At 35.4% G+C, this 22622-nt stretch overlaps 1 protein-coding gene across 10 annotated transcripts in view; it reads left to right on the forward strand.

The window, feature by feature from the left end:
* LIPI (lipase I) overlaps positions 1 to 22622 on the forward strand; it is a 72734-nt gene that overhangs the window by 35654 nt on the left and 14458 nt on the right. For 8 of the 10 annotated variants that reach the window (XR_005793227.1, XM_040484177.1, XM_040484180.1 and 5 more), the window contains 3 exons: positions 1414 to 1518; positions 16295 to 16406; positions 22150 to 22326. Coding sequence is in view for 9 of the 10 variants with exons in the window: in XM_040484177.1 (XP_040340111.1) it covers positions 1414 to 1518; positions 16295 to 16406; positions 22150 to 22326 (394 nt within the window). In the remaining variant the exon portion in view is untranslated. The remainder of the gene's footprint in view (positions 1 to 1413; positions 1519 to 16294; positions 16407 to 22149; positions 22327 to 22622) is intronic. The other 2 variants (XM_040484184.1, XM_040484183.1) reach the window with 1 other exon arrangement.

Genomic DNA, 22622 nt, shown 5'->3' on the forward strand with positions numbered 1-22622 from the left:
TTTCTTTCTTTCTTTCTTTCTTTCTTTCTTTCTTTCTTTCTTTCTTTTGAGAGTTGTTCATTCTTAGTGGCATTGAGGGGTTTTATTTTTATGGAAAGCTTTAGGAGCAAGTGGAGAGGTATAAACCATTGTTAGCTTTTCATTTGCTATTAGCAAGTAGACATGAATCATACATGGTTCACACCTTCCAAATTGATAAAACTTGGCAAGAGCAGTTAAGTATTCCAACTTTCGATAACTACAGCCTGCTGGTGGGAAATTATAGAGAAAAATGAATCCACATAAAAATAGAACGTAAGAGCTGGAAAGAATCTCAGAGGTTGTTTCTTCAGGATTTTCCAAAGACATTACCAACCCCCAGGCATGTTATGAGCATGTAAACATCTGATCAGTGTCATGATCAGGATCTGCCAGAAATGTTTCCAGAGCAAAAGGGGCTCTATTAAATGGGAAGCAATTACAAAGGCTGAATTAAAAAGCTTCCTGCAGTTTTCTTCAGCAGGAGGTTCATACTAACATGCATAGAGAATTGCTAGGAGAGACAGGCAATATGCAGGCTTTGTCAGACTTATTTTCTTGTAGACCTCTTCTGTCCAGAAAACATCCTGTGGGATTCCTTTTCTTCAGACCTCATGTTGGGGATTGCTTTTCTGGTTTCATTGCTCTTCCATATAAATGAGAAAATTGTGACCCAGTGTGAGCATAAGTATTGTGTAAGGACACAAGTGAGAGCTAGAGTTAAAATCCTTAATTCTCAATTCAGTGTTCTTTCTACCTTGTTCACATTTCAAATTCAGAGGTAGAAAGTGGAAAGAGACAAATACATAAAGTGGGAAGCATTTTCAATATATATATGTGTGTGATAATATTTCAAATTTAGTAATAATGTATATATTGGAAATATACATATTATATACATAATATATAGTGTATATAGATGCTATCTACACTTCATGTATTATATATAATGTACAGACATATATACTGTATCTCTTTGAATGTGTATTTGTAGGAGAATTGGGGGGTGTACTCATGGAACTAAATTCTGTGTTTATTTTATCTAATAATTTTATTCTGCTATATTTACTAAAAAGATACAAATAAAATTCTTAATTTATGATATATTAGTAAAGACTGCTACAAATGGATTGTAGCCATATAGAGTATTCTAACCTCTGATAAGATTTCCAGGGAGTAGATTTGCTTGTGAATCTTTAATTTGAATTATCATGTAATTAAAATAAATATAATGTAAAATTATTTGAAAAGTCATTTTTAAGTGATAAAGATCCTGAACTATAATTATAATAATTATTATAATACATTGATCCTTTAGTTCCTTTAGTGATTTGAAAGCTTTGGGTGCTATTTGCCTGAAGTCTAGTTTCTAATGTTTTCTTTCTCAAATCTCAGGTTATCAAGCTGAGCTATGGAAAGATGTTTTAAAAGAAAGAAAAGAAAAAAGATTTCTCAGGACCACTGTGTTTTTGGATACTACTGGCACAAAACCATTTTGCAGTAAGTTAACATTTTCAACAAATGAACAAATAATTAGTTTTATATACTAATTTATATATTCTCCAAAATGTTCTTTCTACCCACTCCAATTTCATCATGTAATTTCAAGGAATTCTGAAATTTGTTAGAGCCAAATTCAAATAAGGACTTGATATTTTAGATTGAATGAACATATGCTTTGGACAATATTTTCCCAAAGAAACAATAAAGTCTGTTTTTTTCCTCCAAATTTGCCTGATTATCTTTCCCACCTTTAGAGTTATGTCAACATATACCTGATTATAGAGTTCAAGACATCTGTCTACACTATTAATATCCTTTGGGAACTGAACCTAAACTATATAAATACAAAATGTATAAGTAAATAATAACCTCCCCTATATATTTAGAGACAAGAGAAAATTCAGTGAACAAGAGAGAATGTCTTAGAAATATATTAAATAATTAGACTTATGAGGAGCTATTTTAAATTTTATTCTGTTTAAAGATGAAAAGCTGGTAGTTGTTTATAAATAAAGGTAAATCCTATTATAAGAAGAATCTTACGAGAAGTTTCAAGTCACTGCCATTGACTTTAGTTACTGATGGATAAGTACTTAAAATCGATTCTTGTATTTAAAAGTATTTTGGGGGCTCCTGAGTGGCTGTCAGTTAAACATCCAACTTTGGCTCAGGTCATGATCTCCCAGTTTGTGAGTTTGAGCCCTGCCTTGAGCTCTGTGCTGACGGCTCAGAGCCTGGAGCCTGCTTCAGATTCTGTGTCTCCCTCTCTTTCTCTCTCTGCCCCTCCCCTGCTCGCACTCTTTTTCTCTCTCTCTCTAAAAAATAAATAAACATTTAAAAAATAAATAAAAAATAAAAGTATTTTTAGGGCTGTTAGTGTTAATTTTTTGCAGACACAGTTGCTATCAATTTTAAGTATTATAATTTTTTAAATATTTTAAAATAATTTTTAAAATATTAGTGTTATATTGTACCATTTGGAATTAGGCCTATTATTTAATTAAAATTTTTACTAAATTAAATTTAGATTCAAATGCAGATATAAGAAATACAGAGAGCTCCTGTGTACACTTTATCCAGTTTTCCTCAATGTTAATATTTTGCAACATAGTATAATTATAATATAATATCACCACCAGGATATTCATATTTCCCCAGGCACTCCTCTGTGTCTGTGTGTGTGTGTAGTTCTGTACAATTTAATCATACGTTTAAGGCTAGTATCTGTCACTACAGTGAAGATCGTGAACAGTTCCATCACCACAAGGATCCTTTGGGTGATACTTTTATAACCACATATACCATCCTGTCCTGCTTTTCTAAAATTTTGTCATTTTGCTCTTAATGATAGAGAACAAACTGAGGGTTGATGGAGGGAGGTGCGTGTGGGATGGGCTAGGTGAGTGATGGGTATTAAGGAGGACACTTGTGATGAGCACTGGGTGTTGTATATAAGTGGTGAATCACTGAATTCTCCTGAAACCAATAGTGCCCTGTATGTTAACTAACTAAAGTTTAAATTTAAAAAAAAGAAAAAAAAAGAAGATACAATAACAAAATAAAATTTTGTCATTTTGAAAATGTTATATAAAGGGACTCATTCAGTATGTGACCTTTTAATTGCCTCTTTTTTTTTTCACCTAGCTTCCCTGGAGGTTTATCCATCATTCCTTTTTATTTCTGAGTAGTATTCCATGGTATATATGTACTACAGCTGGTTTACTTGTTCATCTCTTGAAGGACATGAGGGATATTTTTAATTTTGGCTTTATGAATAAAGCTATGAACATTTATATACAAGTTTTTGTGTGAATTTAAGTTTTTATTTCTCCAAAGGCCTAAGAAATGCACTTGCTAGGCCAGAAGATAATTAACTTTATAAGAAATTGACCAAGTGTTTTTCAGAGTGCTGTATCATTTTGCAATCCCCTCAGCAAAGTATGAGTGATCCAATTTCTCTGATTTCTTACTAATAATTGGTGTTGTCATTATTTAAAAAAATTATTCATTCTAATAGGTGGATAGTGATGCCATATTGTGGTTTTAATTTTTGTTACCCTGATGGTTTATAATAATGAGTATCTTTTCTGTATATCCTCTTTGGTGAAATATGTGTTCATATCCTTTGCCTATTGCTTAACTGTATATTTTATTTTACTTTATTTTATTTTATTTTATTTATTTTTATTTTATTTTACATTATTTATTTTTTTTATATTTTACATCCAAATTAGTTAGCATATAGTGCAACAATGATTTCAGGAGTAGATTCCTTAGTGTCCCTTACCCATTTAACCCATCCCCCCTCCTACAACCCCTCCAGTAACCCTCAGTTTGTTCTCCATATTTATGAGTCACTTCTGTTTTGTCCCCCTCCCTGTTTTTATGTTATTTTTGTTTCCTTTCCCTTGTGTTCATCTGTTTTGTCTCTTAAAGTCCTCATATGAGTGAAGTCATATGATATTTGTCTTTCTCTGACTAATTTCACTTAGCATAATACCCTCCAATTCCATCCACGTAGTTGCAAATGGCAAGATTTCATTCTTTTTAATGGCCGAGTAATACTCCATTGTATATATGTATACCACTTCTTTATCCATTCATCCACCCATCAATGGACATTTGGGCTCTTTCCATACTTTGGCTATTGTTGATAGTGCTGCTATAAACATGGGGTGCATGTGTCCCTCCGAAACAGCACACCTGTATCCCGTGGGTAAATGCCTAGTAGTGCAATTGCTGGGTCGTGGGTAGGTCTATTTTTAGTTTTTTGAGGAACCTCCATACTGTTTCCCAGAGTGGCTGTGAGAGCTTGCATTCCCACCAACAATGCAAAAGAGATCCTCTTCCTCTGCATCCTTGCCAACATCTGTTGTTGCCTGAGCTGTTAATGTTAGCCATTCTGACAGGTGTAAGGTGGTATCTCATTGTGGTTTTGATTTGTATTTCCTTGATGATGAGTGATGTTGGGCATTTTTTCATGTGTCAGTTGGCCATCTGGATGTCTGCTTTGGAGAGGTGTCTATTCATGTCTTTTGCCTATTTCCTCACTGGATTATTTGTTTTTTGGGTGTTGAGTTTGATAAGTTCTTTATAGATTTTGGATACTAACCCTTTATCTGATATGTCGTTTGCAAATATCATCTCCCATCATGTCGGTTGCCTTTTAGTTTTGCTGATTGTTTCCTTTGCTGTGCAGAAGGTTTTATTTTGATGAGGTCAATAGTTCATTTTTGCTTTTGTTTCCCTTGCCTCTGGAGATGTGTTGAGTAAGAAGTTGCTGCGGCCAAGGTCAAAAGGTTTTTTCTGCTTTCTCCCTGAGGATTTTGATGGCTTCCTGTCTTACATTTAGGTCTTTCATCCATTTTGAGTTTATTTTTGTGTATGGTGTAAGAAAGTTGAACAGTTTCATTTTTCTGCATGTCGCTGTCCAGTTTTCCCAGCACCCCTTGAAGAGACTGTCTTTATTCTATTGGATATTCTTTTCTGCTTTGTCAAATATTAGTTGTCCATACGTTTGTGGGTCCATTTCTTGGTTCTGTATTCTGATCCATTGATCTGAGTATCTGTTTTTGTGCCAGTACCATACTGTCTTCATGATTACAGCCTTGTAGTACAGCTTGAAGTCTGGGATTGTGAGGCCTTCTGCTTTGGTTTCCTTTTTCAAGATTGCTTTGGCTATTCGGCATCTTTTCTGGTTCCATACAAATTTTAGGATTATTTGTTCTAGCTCTGTGAAGACTTCTGGTATTATTTAGATAGGAATTGCATTGAATATGTAGATTGCTTTGGGTAGTATTGACATTTTAACAATATTTGTTCTTCCTATCCAGAAGCATGGAATCTTTTTCCATTTTTTTTGTGTCCTCTTCAATTTCTTTCATAAGCTTTCTATAGGTTTCAGTGTATAGATTTTTCATCTCTTTGGTTAGATTTATTCCTAGGTATTTTATGGTTTTTAATACAATTGTAAATGGGATCTATTCTTTGATTTCTCTTTCTGTTGCTTCATTGTTGGTGTATAGGAATGCATACGATTTCTGTGCATTGATTTTATATGCTGCAGCGTTGCTGAATTCATGAATCAGTTCTATGAGTTTTTGGTGGAATCTTTAGGGTTTTCCATATAGAGTATCATGTCATCTGCGAAGAGGGAAAGTTTGACCTCCTCCTGGCCGATTTGGATGCCTTTTATTTCTTTGTGTTTTCTGATTGCAGAGGCTTCCAATACTATGTTGAATAACAGTGGCGAGAGTGGACATCCCCATCTTGTTCGTGACCTTTGGGGGACAGCTCTCAGTTTTTCCCCATTGAGGATGATAATAGCATTGGGTCATTCATATATGGCTTTTATGATCTCTAAGTATGCTCCTTCTATCCCTACTTTCTTGAGGGTTTTCATCAAGAAAGGATGCTGTATTTTGTCAAATGCTTTCTCTGCATCTATTGAGAGGATCATATGGTTCTTATCCTTTCTTTTATTGATGTGATCAATCATGTTAATTGTTTTGTGGATATTGAACCAGCCCTGCATCCCAGGTATAAATCCCACTTGGTTGTGGTGAATAATGTTTTTAATGTATTGTTGGAGTCAGTTGGCTAATATCTTGTTGAGGATTTTTTCATCCATGTTCATCAGGGAAATTGGTCTATAGTTCTCCTTTTTAGTGGGGTCTCTGTATGGTTTTGGAATCAAGGTAACGCTGGCTTCGTAGAAAGAGTTTGGAAGTTTTCCTACCATTTCTATTTTTTGGAACAGCTTCAAGAGAATAGGTGTTAACTCTTCCTTAAATGTTTGGTAGAATTACGCTGTAAAGCCATCCAGCCCTGGACTCTTGTTTTTTGGCAGATTTTTTATTACTAATTCGATTTCCTTACTGGTTATGGTCTGTTCAAATTTTCTATTTCTTCCTGTTTCAGTTTTGGTAGTGTATATGTTTCTAGGAATTTGTCCATTTCTTCCAGATTGCTCATTTTATTGACATATAATTTCTCATAATATTCTCTTGTTATTGTTTTTATTTCTGTTGCGTTGGTTGTGATCTCTCCTCTTTCATTCTTGATTTCATTTATTTGGGTGATTTCCTTTTTCTTTTTGATCAGACTGGCTAGTGGTTTATCAATTTTGTTAATTCTTTTAAAGAATTAACATTGACCTGTTCTACTGTTTTTTTGGTTTCGTTAGCATTAGTTTCTGCTCTAATCTTTATTATTTCCTGTCTTCTGCTGGTTTTGGGTTTTATTTGCTGTTCTTTTTCTAGTTCTTTAAGGTGTAAGGTTAGGTTGTGTATCTGAGATCTTCCTTCTTTAGAAAGGCCTGGATTGCTATATACTTTCCTCTTATGACTGCCTTTCTGCGTCCCAGAGATTTTGATTGTGGTGTTATCATTTTCATTGGCTTCCATATACTTTTTAATTTCCTCTTTAACTGCTTGGTTAGCCCATTCATTCTTTAGTAGGATGTTGTTGAGTCTTCAAGTATTTGTTACCTTTCCACATTTTTTCTTGTGGTTGATTTCGAGTTTCATAGCGTTGTGGTCTGAAAATATGCATGGTATGATCTCGATCTTTTTATACTTGCTGAGGCTGTTATGTCCTAGCATGTGGTCTATTCTGGAGAACGTTCCATGTGCACTGGAAAAGAATGTGTATTCTGCTGCTTTAGGATGAAATGCTCTGAATATATCTGTTAAGTCAATCTGGTCCAGTGTGTCATTCAAAGCCATTGTTTCCTTGTTGATTTTTTGATTAGAAGATCTGTCCATTGCTGTGAGTGGGGTGTTGAAGTCTCCTACTATTATGGTATTACTATTGATGAGTTTCTTTATGTTTGTGATTAATTGATTTATATTTTTGGGTGCTTTCACATTTGGCACATAAATGTTTATGATTGTTAGGTCCTCTTGGTGAATACATCCCTTGATTATGATACAATGCCCTTCTGCATTTCTTGATACATTCTTTATTTTAAAGTCTAGATTGTCTGATACAAGTATGGCTACTCCGGCTTTCTTTTGTTGACTATAAGCATGATAGATGGTTCTCCATCCCCTTATTTTCAATCGAAAGGTGTCTTTAGGTCTAAAGTGGGTCTCTTGTAAACAAATGGATCTTGTTATCTTATCTATTCTGTTACCCTATGTCTTTTAATTGGAGCATTGAGTCCATTGACATTTAATGGGTGAGTACTGAAATATATGAACTTATTGCCATTATGATGCTTAGAGTTTCTGGTGGTGTTCTCTGGTCCTTTCTAATCTTTGTTGCTTTTGGTATTTATTTATTTATTTATTTATTTATTTATTTATTTATAATTTCATCTTTTCTCCTCTCAGAGAGTTCCCCTTAAAATTTCTTGCAGGGCTGGTTTAGTGGTCACAAACTCCTTTAATTTTTGTTTGTCTGGGAAACTTTTTATCTCTCCTTCTATTTTGAATGACAGCCTTGCTGGCTCCATATTTTTCTGGCTCCATATTTTTCTGATTCAACACATTAAATATATCCTACCACTCCTTTCTGGCCTGCTAAGTTTCTCTGGATAGGTCTGCTGCACACCTGATTGGTCTTCCCTTGTAGGTTAGGGAGTTTTTTCCCCTTGTTGCTTTCATGATTCTCTTCTTTCATGAGTATTTTGTGAATTTGACTATGATGTGCTTTGCTGATGGTCGTTTTTTGTTGACTCTAATGGGGGTCCTCTGTGCTTACTGGATTGTGATGTCTGTATCTTTCCCCAGGTTAGGAAAGTTTTCTGCTATGTTTTGCTCACATAACCCTTCTACCCCTATTTCTCTCTCTTTCTCTTCTGGACCCCTATGATTCTGATGTTGTTCCTTTTTAATGAGTAACTGATTTCTCTAATTCTTAAATCATGCTCTTTTGCCTTAATGTCCCTCTTTTTTCTGCTTCATAATTCTCCATAATTTTGTCCTCTATATCGCTGATTCTCTGTTCTGCCTCATCCATCCTTGCCCCTGAGACATCCACCCATGATTGCGGCTCAGGTGTAGCATTTTTTATTTCATCCTGACTAGTTTTTACTTCTTTTATCTCTGCAGAAAGGGATTCTAATCTATTTTGAACTCCAGCTAGTATTATTATCATGATTCTGAATTCTGGTTCAGATATCTTGCTTTTATCTGTGTTGGTTAAATCCCTTGCTGTCGTTTCTTCGTGCTCTTTTCTTTTGGGGTGAATTCCTTCGTTTTGTCATTTTGAAGGGAGAAAAGGAATTAATAAGGTAGAAAAATTAAAATTAAAAAATATTAAAATTAAAAAATTAAAAACACACTCATACAAAAAATCAAATAAATGATGCTAGATCCTGGGTGTGTTTTCGTTTGGGTGTTGAAAGTGGTTTGATAGATTAGAGAAAAAAGGGGGAAACAAAGGAAATTGAGAATTTGAAAAAAATGAAAATACTGAAATAGACTAAAATGAAATGATGGAAGTAAAATAGAATTTGAAAAAAATTACACAAAAGTAAAGAATATAGTAGAAAAAATTAAAGAAATATATTTTTAATAGAAATTAAAAATAAAAATAACTTTTTTCTCTTTCTGTATTCAAGAAAAATAGGTGAAAAAAAGAAAAAGAAAATTGAATAATTGGACCTGCTAACAGATTGAAATAGTACTTAAATTACTTTATTTTCCCCTGGAAGTCAGACTATGAAGCACTTTATAGTACATAAACTAAGCAAGCGGTGAGACTTGTGTTCTTGAAGAGCTTGGTCAGCCCAGTTGGTCGGGGCTTAGTGTAACAGCTCCCTTATCCACTAGATGGCGCTGCTAGCCTACTGGGGTGGATTGTTGTGGCACTTGTAGGTGCATATGCGCATGTGTGGGAGCAGTAAAAATGGTGTCACCCAGCTACTCAGTCTCTAGTATTGGAACTCTTTTCTCCCTGATCAGCAATCGTGCACCCGTCCTTCATCTTCAGCTTCTGTCCACTCGCCGCTTCCACACCATTAGAGACCAGACCCCAGGCAGCACCTCCCTCCAGAGTTTTGTCTCAGATGCCGCTGCCTTCCCCATCCCCCCACTTCTGAAGTACCGTGACTTTGACCTGCTCTGCCCCTCTGCGGAGGGTCTCACAGAGCAATAGTTGGGTGCCGGCCACACCCAGGAATGCTTGCGGGATCATGCTGCTGCCGATGCCCACTAACTGTGGCTGGGTGCTAGCCTGCCCAGAAAAAGTTCGTAAGATAGTGTAGCAGCAGCACCTCAGGGGTATGGAAAATAATAACACACATCTGGCACCAGTCTTCACCCCCAATGACCTTGTTCCAGCACCAGTGAATGTGGCCCTTCTCTGGGGTCTGCTGGGCACAGGTGGCCTCACAGCCTCTACCAAACATCCTTCCAGCAGTGGAACCGCTTCTCTCCAGCAGTGGAACCGCTTCTCCCCTTGTAGCCCGAGAACCTGTCGGACCCCACTCTGCTCCTGGGGATTCACCCTTTACACCAGACCACCGTCAGGTATTGAGCTGCAGAGTTGCAGACTGTGATCCCCTTGTTTACAGTCTTAATGGAATTTAAACCCTCTCCTTTCTCCTTTCTCCCTTTTTAGTTCAGTCCCTGCAGCTGTTTCCAATTTTCCACTTTCTGTCCAGCTGCTTTTAGGGAAGGGTGCTTTCCCCTTATTCTCCCCCACCATGTCCATCCTCTCTCTGCATGCAAAAGCAGTTCCCTGCCCTCCATGTTTTCTCTCTCCCCAAGTTCACCTCTCCATGCCACGTACCTGCTGAATTCTGTGGTTCAGGTTGTGTAGATTGTTGTGTTAATCCTCAGATTAGGTTTCTAGGTGTGCAGGATGGTTTAGTGTTGGTCTGGCTGTATTTCATGGATGTGAGACACACAAAAACCTTCCATGCTGTTTTGCCATCTTGGCTCCTCCTCCCAGTTTTCTGAAGTTTAGTTTTGAGATGACACGGTGAGGATTTGTTTAGTATCCTGTTTACGTTCACTCAGCTTCTTGAATCTTCATGTTAGTTTCCTTCACCAAATTTAGAAAGTCCTCAGCCATCAGCCATCATTTCTTTGAATACTCTTTCAGCCTCACTCTCCTTTCTCTCTTTTTGATATGATGATAACACAGAAATTACATCTTTTGTTTAGTCCCACAAGTGTCTGAGGAGGCCCTGTTAATTTTTTCCCCCTCAATCTCTTTTCTCTACATTGCTGAGATTGAGTGCCAAATTGATCTGTCTTCAGATTCACTGATTTCTATCCTTTATCATCCACTCTACCGTCAGGCACATGCAATGAGTTATATATACATTACTGTAGTTTTTGCTTATGTAATTTCTACTTTCTTTTCCAGTTTCTATTTTTTTGCTCAGATTTTTCTATTAATTTTTTTCAAGAAACTGACTTTGAAGCATTTTTATAATGGCTTCTTTGAAATCCTTGTCAGATAATCCTAGCATCTGATTCATCTCAGTGTTGGCATCAATTGATTTCCTTTCTCACCAAAGTTGTGATTGTCTTTGTTCTTGGTATAATGGGCAATTTTCAATAATGTTTTGAGCATTTTGTCTATTATGTTGGAATTTGAGTCCTATTTAAATCTTTTATTTTGAGCAGACAGACAGCTATTGTTTAGATTTTAGCTTTATTCTGAGACTATGGCTTCTTAGATGTATAAAAGTTCAGGATTTTTATAGTTGTCTGGTGACTTCCTTCTTTTTTTCTTTGTACATAAAATTGCCTCCTGATTTTATCTGATTCTATCACAACAATTTGTCTCATAGACCCCTTGAATCTGTGTCTTTTTTTCCATCTTGAATATTATGTTCTATAGTATTTTATTTCACTTGTTGTTTAACCATTAGTATTTATTATGGATGCTATTACATCAAATACTCTATTTACCAGTTGTTTTTCTACATTTTATCTGGCCTTCTTCTCCCTCCCCTACTTCTTCCTTTTGGGTTTAACTTCTATCTTACTGAGCTCTTTTACTTAGCATCATGCCTCCTGTGCATGGAAGCTGACATGCATCCTCTGTCTCCATGCTAAATCTAGTTCCCAGGTCCTGTAGGGATCCAGGGCTTCAGTCCTCCTTATGTTTTGCCTTTATTTTCTCTTCCTTTCTGCCTTATGATATTTTCCCTGCCTTCATCTGAGCTTGGTTTTGTATTTAATTTATGGATTGTACAGTCATCATTTCCATGTACTTGTAACATGAGATGGGCTTTTTCTGTGACATCTTAATATGTCACACTACCAGAAATCATCTGAGAGAGTCTGAACACCTACTTTTCCGGGTGAGGTGAAAGTCTTTTGTCTAAAGCTGGGGAGTCACTTCACAGTAAGAAGTGGTTCTTCAGTCTCTTGTGTTAGAATTTCTTGAGGTCCGGTGGTAAATAAATTATCTCATTTAAGGTGGTACTAAGTAAGCATCAGGCATAAAACAAGAAGTTACTCTTGTCTGTTCGGTAGCAACATTTAACACCTAGCCTGCATGGTGTTACTACATGTATTTCTCACAAGATAATTTCATACATTCCATGTTCCGTTTTTATATGTTTTCTTCTAAGAAATAGTTCACAGTACAGGGACTAGTATCTACCTCCCTTATATAAAGTATGATGGAGATGGACTGTACATTCTAGTCCATAAGTTACAATATCACAACAGGATTGGGATAGAACTAAAAGAGTGGGTATTGCCTTACACTGGATTGCAGCCAAATGTAGCCCACTTGGCTGTTATTGGTACTATGGAATGGGCATCTAAGCAATAATAGCATCGTGCTTGAAATACAGGAGGAAGAGTGGATATTGATGTAAGTTGGTAAAAGGGGTAGATGTAGTGCATACTTAAAAATATCTCTTTGATGTGAATTTAAATTAAATACCCTCTGGGTATTTCCTGTCCAGATGTGTTAATATTTTCTCATCATAGAAATGAAAGTGTCTTAAACTTGCTTTCTTAGCTAATCTTCTAGCTCATGTTTGGAAGTGGTAGCAATGGGATCTTAAAGCAGTCTGTCCTGTGATTTTGGGGCAGTGTTTCTGGCTGAGCCTTGTTCTCTGGCCCTGAATGCTTGTTTGAGCTACATATTCCTTAATAAATTCTTCTGTGCTAAAAAAAATCTCACAGGGAGCCAGAACTTTCTCTATAGTTCAGACAACACTGAGTATGGGGGTGAGTTCAGTATCCTTGCCTCTGAAATATGTATCAATTTTTAGCTGGGAATTTTTTTCTTCCTCTTTTATTTTTTTAAATTTAAATCCAAGTTATTTAACATTTTATGTAGTAATGGTTTCAGAAGTAGAATTTAGTGATTCATCATTTACATTTAACCCCCAGTGCTCATCCTGATAACTGCCCTCCTTAATGCCTATCACCCAGTTAGCTCATCCTCTCACCCCATACCCCTTCAGCAACCCTCAGTTATCTGTATTTTAGAGTCTGTTATGTTTGACCCCCTTTCTATTTTTATCTTATTTTTCCTTCCCTTTCCCTATGTTCATCTGTTTTGTTTCATAAATTCCACACATGAGTGAAATCATATGATACTTATCTTTCTCTGACTGACTTATTTCACTTAAGCATACATAATACACTCTAGTTCCATTGACATTGTTGCAAATGGCAAGATTTTATTCTTTTTGATCACCGAGTAATATTCCTGTGTGTGTGTGTGTGTGTGTGTGTGTGTGTGTGTGTGTGTCAGTGGACATTTGGGCTCTTTTCACAATTTGGCTATTGGCAATAGTGCTGCTTTAAACATTGGGGTGCATGTGCCTCTTCGAATCAGCATTTTGTGTCCTTTGGATAAATACTTAATATTGCAATTGCTGGGCCATAAGGTAGTTCTACTTTCAAATTTTGGAGGAACCTCCATACTGTTTTCCAGAGTGGCTCCACCAGTTTGCATTCCCACCAACAGTGCAAAAGGGTTCTCCTTTCTCTGCATCCTTGCCAACATCTGTTGTTTCCTGAGTTATTCATTTTAGCCATTTTGACAAGTGTGAGGTGGTATCTCATTGTGGTTTTGATTTGTAGTTCCCTGGTGATGAGTGATGTTAAGCATCTTTTTAGGTCTCTGTTAGCCATCTGGATATCTTCTTTGGAAAAGTGTCTGTTTATGTCTTTTTCCCATTTCTTCACAGGATTATTTGTTTTTTGGGTGTTGAGTTTGACATGTTCTTTATAGATTTTGGATACTAACATTTTATCCGATATATCATTTGCAAATATCTCATCTTATTCTATCGGTTGCCTTTTAGTTTTGCTTATTGTTTCCTTCACTATGCAGAACCTTTTCATCTCAATAAAGTCCCAATAATTCATTTTTGCTTTTGTGTCCCTTACCTCCAGGGATATGTTTAGTAAGAAGTTACTGTGGCCAATGTCAAAGAGGTTGTTGACTGTTTTCTTCTCTAGGATTTTGATGGTTTCCTGTCTTACAATTAGGTCTTTCTTCCATTTTGAGTTTATTTTCGTGTATGGTGTAAGAAAGTGGTCCAGGTTCATTCTTTTGCATGTCGCTGTCTAGTTTTCCCAACACCATTTGCTTAAGAGACTGTCTTTTTTCATTGGATATTCTTTCCTGCTTTGTCAAAGATTAGTTGGTCATACATTTTTGGGTCCATTTCTGTATTATTTATTCTGTTCCGTTGATCTATATCTATTTTTGTGTCAGTACCATATTGTCTTGATGATTACAACTTTGTAATACAGCTTAAAGTATGGAATTGTGATGCCTTCAGCTTTGATTTTCTTTTTCAACATTACATTGGCTATTTGAAGTATTTTCTGGTTCCATACAAATTTTTTTTTTAAATTTTTATTTTTTTTTATTTATATATGAAATTTATTGTCAAATTGGTTTCCATACAACACCCAGTGCTCATCCCAAATGGTGCCCTCCTCAATACCCATCACCCACCCTCTCCTCCCTCCCACCCCCCATCAACCCTCAGTTTGCTCTCAGTTCTCAACAGTCTCTTATGCTTTGGCTCTCTCCCACTCTAACCTCTTTTTTTTTTTTTTCTTCCCCTCCCCCATGGGTTCCTGTTCAGTTTCTCAGGATCCACATAAGAGTGAAACCATATGGTATCTGTCTTTCTCTGTATGACTTATTTCACTCAGCATCACACTCTCCAGTTCCATCCACGTTGCTACAAAAGGCCATATTTCATTTTTTCTCATTGCCACGTAGTATTCCATAATGTATATAAACCACAATTTCTTTATCCATTCATCAGTTGATGGACATTTAGGCTCTTTCCATAATTTGGCTATTGTTGAGAGTGCTGCTATGAACATTGGGGTACAAGTGCCCCTATGCATCAGTACTCCTGTGTCCCTTGGATAAATTCCTAGCAGTGCTATTGCTGGGTCATAGGGCAGGTCTATTTTTAATTTTCTGAGGAACCTCCACACTGCTTTCCAGAGTGGCTGCACCAATTTGCATTCCCACCAACAGTGCAAGAGGGTTCCCATTTCTCCAGCATTCTTCTCGAAACTAGAACAAGCACTCCTAAAATTCATATGGAACCACAAAAGGCCCCGAATAGCCAAAGGAATTTTGAAGAAGAAGACCAAAGCAGGAGGCATCACAATCCCAGACTTTAGCCTCTACTACAAAGCTGTCATCATCAAGACAGCATGGTATTGGCACAAAAACAGACACATAGACCAATGGAATAGAATAGAAACCCCAGAACTAGACCCACAAACGTATGGCCAACTCATCTTTGACAAAGCAGGAAAGAACATCCAATGGAAAAAAGACAGTCTTTTTAACAAATGGTGCTGGGAGAACTGGACAGCAACATGCAGAAGGTTGAAACTAGACCACTTTCTCACACCATTCACAAAAATAAACTCAAAATGGATAAAGGACCTGAATGTGAGACAGGAAACCATCAAAACCCTAGAGGAGAAAGCAGGAAAAGACCTCTCTGACCTCAGCCGTAGCAATCTCTTACTCGACACATCCCCAAAGGCAAGGGAATTAAAAGCAAAAGTGAATTACTGGGACCTTATGGTTCCATACAAATTTTAGAATTGTTTGTTCTAGCTCTGTGAAGAATGCTCATGTTCCTTTGAAAAGGGGTTGCAGTGAATATGTAGACTGCATTGGGTAGTACTGACATTTTAACAACATTTGTTTTTCCAAATCAAAAGCATGGACTATTTTTCCATTTCTTTGTGTCTTCTTCAGTTTTTTTCCCATAAGTGTTATGTAGTTTTCAGTGTACAGATATTTTGACTGGGTATTTTGAATAAGAGCTACTACGAGCTGGGTATATATAAAAATACTTAATTTTACAGTCATTCCTAAAAAACAATGAAATTGGGAATTATATTTGTCAAGCAATTTTAGCCAAGACAATTCCTCAGATAAATATGGAAACTTATCATATTTATTTTAGGTGTGCTACTGAAAAATAAAAATTGTTTCATTGACCTAAACTATGATTTTTTATGGTTTGCACACCAGTTAGTATTCTCTATTTGGCCAGCTATTTACCATACCAATGACTTTCTGGCAGGTTTTTCCATTTCTCATTTTCAAGTCTAGTTAAAAATTGACAAAATGAAAATATATTACCCATGTACAAAATGCCTCTTGATATATGTGCATATATAATATGTGTCTAGATTACATGTATGTAATTACATGTATTACATGTATATCACATATAATAATATATTATACACACATATTTACAAACACACATCTATATCTGTATAGGTACCAAAAATAAGTAGAAAATAATAATAATGTCAATTGCATTCTATATTTTTTGTAGGCTATTATTTTGTTCTCAGTATAACTGTTCTGGATAACAATATGAAAAATGGCTGTATTACATTTAAGTTATTAAACCAGCTTGGAATGGTTGAAGAGTCAAGGGTCTATGAGTAAGTATAATTTAGTAATTTTTTTCTTTCGTAAATTAAATGTTTGTTTTCTTGAGCATCCACTTTGGAATATAATACAAATAGTGTAAATTTTTTTCTCCAGAGAGTCTTAAAATATTAAATATTAAAATATCTCAGGTGTTATATTCTAATTCATTCATTGTCTGCAGAAAGATGTGGAATGTGAAGTCTACTACTTAACTTCTTTATGTCATACACACCTAGGGACTACAAACATTAGGAAAACTTTTTTTTTTCTCTTTTGATTGTCATTCCCGTGTTCTTCTTCTCAAACTACCTTGCCTTCTATTTCTCTCTAGTTTTCAGGCAACATTGTATTCACAGTGATATGACCAAATGTCAAGTAACTTCTGTCAGTAGAGCGACCCAATTTCAGTATTTCAGAGAAACACTTGCAGCTACAAATCCTACAAAATAGAAGAGGGTTTTTTTTTGCTTAATCTTCTATTTAGCTTTTTGTGTATATATGTATGTTATATATACGTATTTTAAAAGTTATCTAATCATCTCAAAGAATATTCTCAGCTTGAATTTGTTGAAGGTATACCTGTCTATTTCATAAGTTCTCAAACAAGGAAATTCATTTTCTGTTAAATAAAAGAATGGTATGAAGATACATGCTACTATTAAAATTGTGGTTTCCTCAGGGTGCCTGGGTGGCTCAGTTGGATAAGCGTCCGACTTCAATTCAGGTCATGATCTCTCGGTTTTTGAGTTCGAGCTCTGCATCAGGCTCTGTGCTGACAGTTCAGAGCCTGGAGCCTGCTTCAGATTCTGTCTCCCTCTCTCTCTGCCCCACCCCCGGGCCCCCATCTCTCTCTATGGAAAATAAATAAACATTAAAAACATTTTTAAATAGTAGTTTCCAACCTGCTGTGCTAGACTTCTAGAAATCTATTAAATAATGTAACTTTTTGAAAGGCTCACAGGTAACATATCTAGTGATGAGATAAAAGAAACACTTTATTTTATTACACCTGGGCTTACAACAGTTTGGTTTAAGTTTAGACTGATTACTGATGACATCATTCGAATTTCAGGAAGCATAGTTGGTATATCCAACGTTTACTGTTGTCACAGTCTAGGTAGTTACAATACCTGAATTGACTAAATCTAGTGTGTGATGGGATTCAGACTTGAGTACATCATGACATCCAAATTCATGCAACCATTAAAGTGAACCAGGAAAAAGTCTCTGCATGCTTATATATTTGCACATTAGTGTCACAAATAACGGCAGTGATGTATGTAATTTTACAGTATTATTATGAACCTTTGTTTAAAGTCTAAAATAACAAAAATATACAAAGTAGCCATAGCTCATAATAAACGAAGTTTGTTTTCTAGATAAATCTTTAACACCTTAAAATCCACAAAGAAAATAATAGTAAAAGAAGTATATTATGATCAAATATTGAGAACCTGTGTACTGACATAACATAGAAACTATTTATAGTATCATGGGATACTAAGGCCACTCATGGAAATAACATTCTGAGTCATTAGTCAGAGAAAATTTTTTTAACTTTGAGATAAATGTATTTTTAATATTAGAGCCTTGCCAAATTAGTTTTCATAAAATTTTAAAAGGCTTTGCAGATAATTTAGTAGTTGGATAAAACTTGTCCTGAGTGAGCATCAATTATTTTTGTTTTTTCCCTTTTCTCAACTTCTTTCAGTCACCCAAAGATATTAAATAAATCAAACCAGGATTTCAATCTAAATTCTTCATTTACATCAAGGCCCATATTTTAATAAGAGAAACTTCAAATTCTTTCCACCTAATTCTCAGCACGATTGACTGGGTTATAATAGTTATTTTGTAATAGTTTATTGCTTTATGTTGCTTAAAATAGTGTATGTATGTGCCTATCTGTGCACACACATATGCATATGATCCTTTATTTATTTTTATGAAATATATGCTTTCTTAGCTTTTGAATCCACTTATTCAACAGTGTTATTCAACAACACTAAAATTTATTCAGGCGTTTCGCTAAATAATGGATACTCAAACTAAAATAGCACTGTTATGGTTCTTAAGGAAGTCACAGAACACTGAAGGAGACTGATGAGTAATTACAGCTTTAAGTAATAAGATCTATAGTAGCAGAATACTTATGTGCTGTGGGTGTATGAAGAGGATGCAAGGAAACATTTAAAGGAGAGATATTCCAATCAAGGAATGGAGACAGTGTTTTCAAAGGCATGGAGATAGGAGAGTATCTGAGTTCAGTAACAGCTCACAGACTACAGTCCTAGAGAAGTTGTTTCCAACTTGTTCAAAAGGCAAAGAAATTGTGATTCTTCATTTCCCTTATAAACATCATTGTGTATGCAGAACACCCTGAAATATTGATATATTTTATTCACGTCCTTGAATTAGTGCATTTTTCATGAAGGATGATATATTCATGATAAATCTGTCCATCTATTACTGGCCAAGGGCTTTATTGTTTTTCTATTAATAATTCTTTGCTAATAACTTTAGTCATGCTTTGAGATTTAAACTGTTTCAGAAACCAGGGAAGTCAGAGATTTTTAAATGACCTTTTGTTTCCCTCTTCAAAATTAAAATAGGAAGATTTGCTTACTGTAGAAAATGTGTCATATTATACAGTAGAACATGAGAATCATATATAATTATATCATCCAGGGATGTTCACATTTACTATGTGGTCTACAACTATGTCTCCTCTTCCTTTACCTCCTCTTTTTCCTCTCTTCATTCTGGTATATACCCTTGTGCACACACATTATTTTCTTCATTTAGCAAAATTAGGATCTTACCACAAATGTGTTCTGTATCCTGATTTTTATACTGAATGCTACAGTGCAATCATTTTTTGACGTCACTAAATATTACTCACACGTTATAATATGCTAAATATGATGATATATAAATATAGGATTTTAAACAAGAGGTATCAATTTTGGACATTCTGGTTGGAAGGATTCCCCCAGAGGATGAGTAATGGAGAGATTAGAGTGGCATGTGTCCAAAGAGGTGGAGGTGCCTATTATAGTAATTTATGTGAGACATGATAGAGGTCTAGACTCAATACGTGGAGGTATTTCTTCATTTTTTTTTTTTTTAGGATTTAGGATAGATATTTTTTATGATTAATTAAATATGTGAAAGTTAAGTAAAGAAACCAGTTTAAAGGTAACTAGTTAAATTATGATGCCATTTATTGAGCTAGGAAGTCATGGAGAGGAGCCAGTTTAATCATTCAGTATAATTTCTTGAAAGCTTCTATAGGCCAATGACTGTACTAGAAATTAGGGATACAATTCTGGACAAATTAGATTGCTGTCTTTACATAACTTCTGTCTAGTGCAGCAGATAGACTTTACACATACATAATACAAATAAAATGATGATGTTCATCATTCCTCTATTCAAACAGAGGAATCTACATTGAGCTAGGAATTGTGCTAAGTGCTGAAGATACTGTGATGAGAAAGATAGACATGGTCCTACCCTCTTTAAGCTTGAAGCCCTAATGAAATATATAACAGTTATAAAAATTAAATAAAACTACATAAATAAAATCTGAAAAATGTCTTGAGGCAAATTATAGTGTGCATGGAAACATGAAATAAGGGACATGAATTAGTGAGGTCACTAAAAGTTTCTCTGAGGACATTTTAGTTGAGACCTAAATGAGGGACAAGATTGATTTTCTTTGCCATATTACAGGACAAAGTATCAACAAATGCACAGATCCTGAAGCAGGAGGGAACATAGCCCATTTCAGGATCTGAAGGAATTTTCTAATGTCTTAGAATGGAGGCAGGATCAGCAAGAGAGATATGAGAGAAGTAGAGAGCCCCTGGATTTTGTAAGAACTAGAACTTGTAGGGCATATTTTGGGATTTATATTTTACTCACTGAGCAAATGAAAATCACTAAAGGGTTTTAGTTGGAGCAGTTTGGTTGAAGCCGGGTTGGATTTTCATTTTGGAAAAACAATTTGACCACAATGTGTTGACAAGGAAAAAGACAGGATGCTGTTGCAAGAATATAGGAAAGGAACAGTGGTGTCTGAGTGCTTGCTGTGGAAATGTATGAATTCAAAGCAGATTCAGGATATTTAGTAGGAATAATCAGTAGGAATTTATGATAGATTGGATGTAGGGATTGAAAGAGGGGGTGATATCAAGAGTGAATCCTAGTTGTCTAGCTTGGGTAATAGGTAGTGATGCCATTTAAAATAATAAGAAAATTTGTTAGTTGTAGGTTTTATTTTTATTTATTTTATTTATTTTTTTGTGAGAGATGGGCGTTGGGAAAGATGTCATTTAGATTTGAACCCTACTGAGTTTTAGACATCCTTAAGGTATGCAGGTACACATGGTGAAAAGCAATAGATCTCAGCAAACAGAGCTCAGATAGAGGCAGAGGTTTGGTGGTCACGAGCAAATAGTTGGTATTTGAAATCATTGAAGTGGATGTGAAATTGTAGGGAGAGATAGCACGTTCCCATCTGGACATACTGACTCTGAAGTATCTCTGAGAAATCTAGATAACGTCTTAGAAATTAGAGATATGAACAATGATATTATATTCCATGAAAGAGGAGGTAATATCAGTTCCTGGGGGTAATAGATATGGGCTTTGAGGAGAGTAATGACAACCTTTTTGGAGCCCAGCTGTTTCGAAGAATCAAAAGCAGGAAAGAGCAGGGATAAATATAAGATGGCACAAGAGCTGGAGACACCACTGTTGCTTCTCAGTTGTTTTACGTATGATTGTTGCCTTTGCTCAAGCAAATCATTGTGACCTTGAAGGAGGAAATTACCACGACAGATTTTTTGATTTTTTTTTTTTGCTCTCTCCTCTTTTCTCTTTCCTTCCTTCCTCCTTTCCTCTTCCCCCTCCTCCACCTTCCTCCTACTCTCCCTCCCTTTCTTTCCTCCTTCTCTTACTTATCCTGCTCCTCCTCCTCCTTCTTCACCTTCTTTGGAGTTTCCTTTGTAGTCAAGCAGATCCATATTGATCTGACTCCAGGCCCCCCTATGTTTCTGGCACATAGGGGTGAGGAATTTGAGTAGAGTGATGAAGAAGAGCATTGACGTGGCTGTGTTTGTTTTGCATTCACTAGCTTTGGAAAGTCATTTGTATGCTCTGATATTCAGTTTTCTCATCTGTAATCGGCAATACTAATAGTACCTAGTAAATGGAGTTGTCAAGATAGTTAGATAAGGTCAAGCATGTCAAGCTTCATTATAGTTCTGGGTACTCTGTAAATGCTCAGGACATTGTACTTATTAAATTCTACATTAATTTTTTTCCTTTTGAATCTGAAGCTTTTGTAATAATTCACAAATATTTGACAAAATGGCACAGATCAATTAAGAATTATTATTTGAGTATCCTGTCCATTCAGGGAACTGTAATAGTTGTTACGGTGTCTAAAACAGGAAGCATAAAATGACTCCTGTAATCTTAGACAAATGTACAATCTAGACACAAAGTCAGAAAGACAAGATGCCCCACTTTTTTCTCAAAAAGTGTCCCCAAATAATTTTGTATGAGGATACCTATATTATTATTTTATTTTGTTTTCATTTATTTTAATAAATACTTCACAAATATGTTTTGGCTTTTTTTCCTTTAAGATTGTTGTTTCTATACTACATTAAGATTATATTGACTTTAGAGTTAAATTAAATTTTAAATTACTAATATGGTAAGCATATTAAATTTTCTGTTTAGGAAGAACAGATCATTTTATCAACTTCAAGAAGTCAAGATTCTTGCTCAGTTTTCAAATGATGTTGTAAATATTTCAGGCATTGGTTTGGGATATTTTCAGAGCTCAAATTGGCAATGTTTCCAATGTAATTACAACATCCACCGAGTCATGGTACAATCACTTACCTATCCAGAAAGGTAAGAAAACTAAATTTTGATTTCAGTATATTATCTTTTAAACTTGAAAATATCAGTATGCTAAGAAATGGCTTAAGAATTCATGTGTTCAGATATATGTTTATTGTGTATTTCAGATTATATTTTACACAAATATTAGAATATCTAAAAGGTGCAAAATGCACTTTTTAAATGAAAATTAGTTTGAGTGAAGTTTAGTTTGGAGTCACATTACCTAGGCAAAGTAAAAAACACAATCATTTCATTAGAAACGATAAAAATGAAAAATGTGAGACAAATATCTGCCTTAGAAGTTG

Source organism: Herpailurus yagouaroundi, unplaced genomic scaffold (genome assembly GCF_014898765.1).
Source record: "Herpailurus yagouaroundi ecotype Mexico unplaced genomic scaffold, PumYag 162, whole genome shotgun sequence".
NCBI classification, from domain to species: Eukaryota; Metazoa; Chordata; class Mammalia; order Carnivora; family Felidae; genus Herpailurus; species Herpailurus yagouaroundi.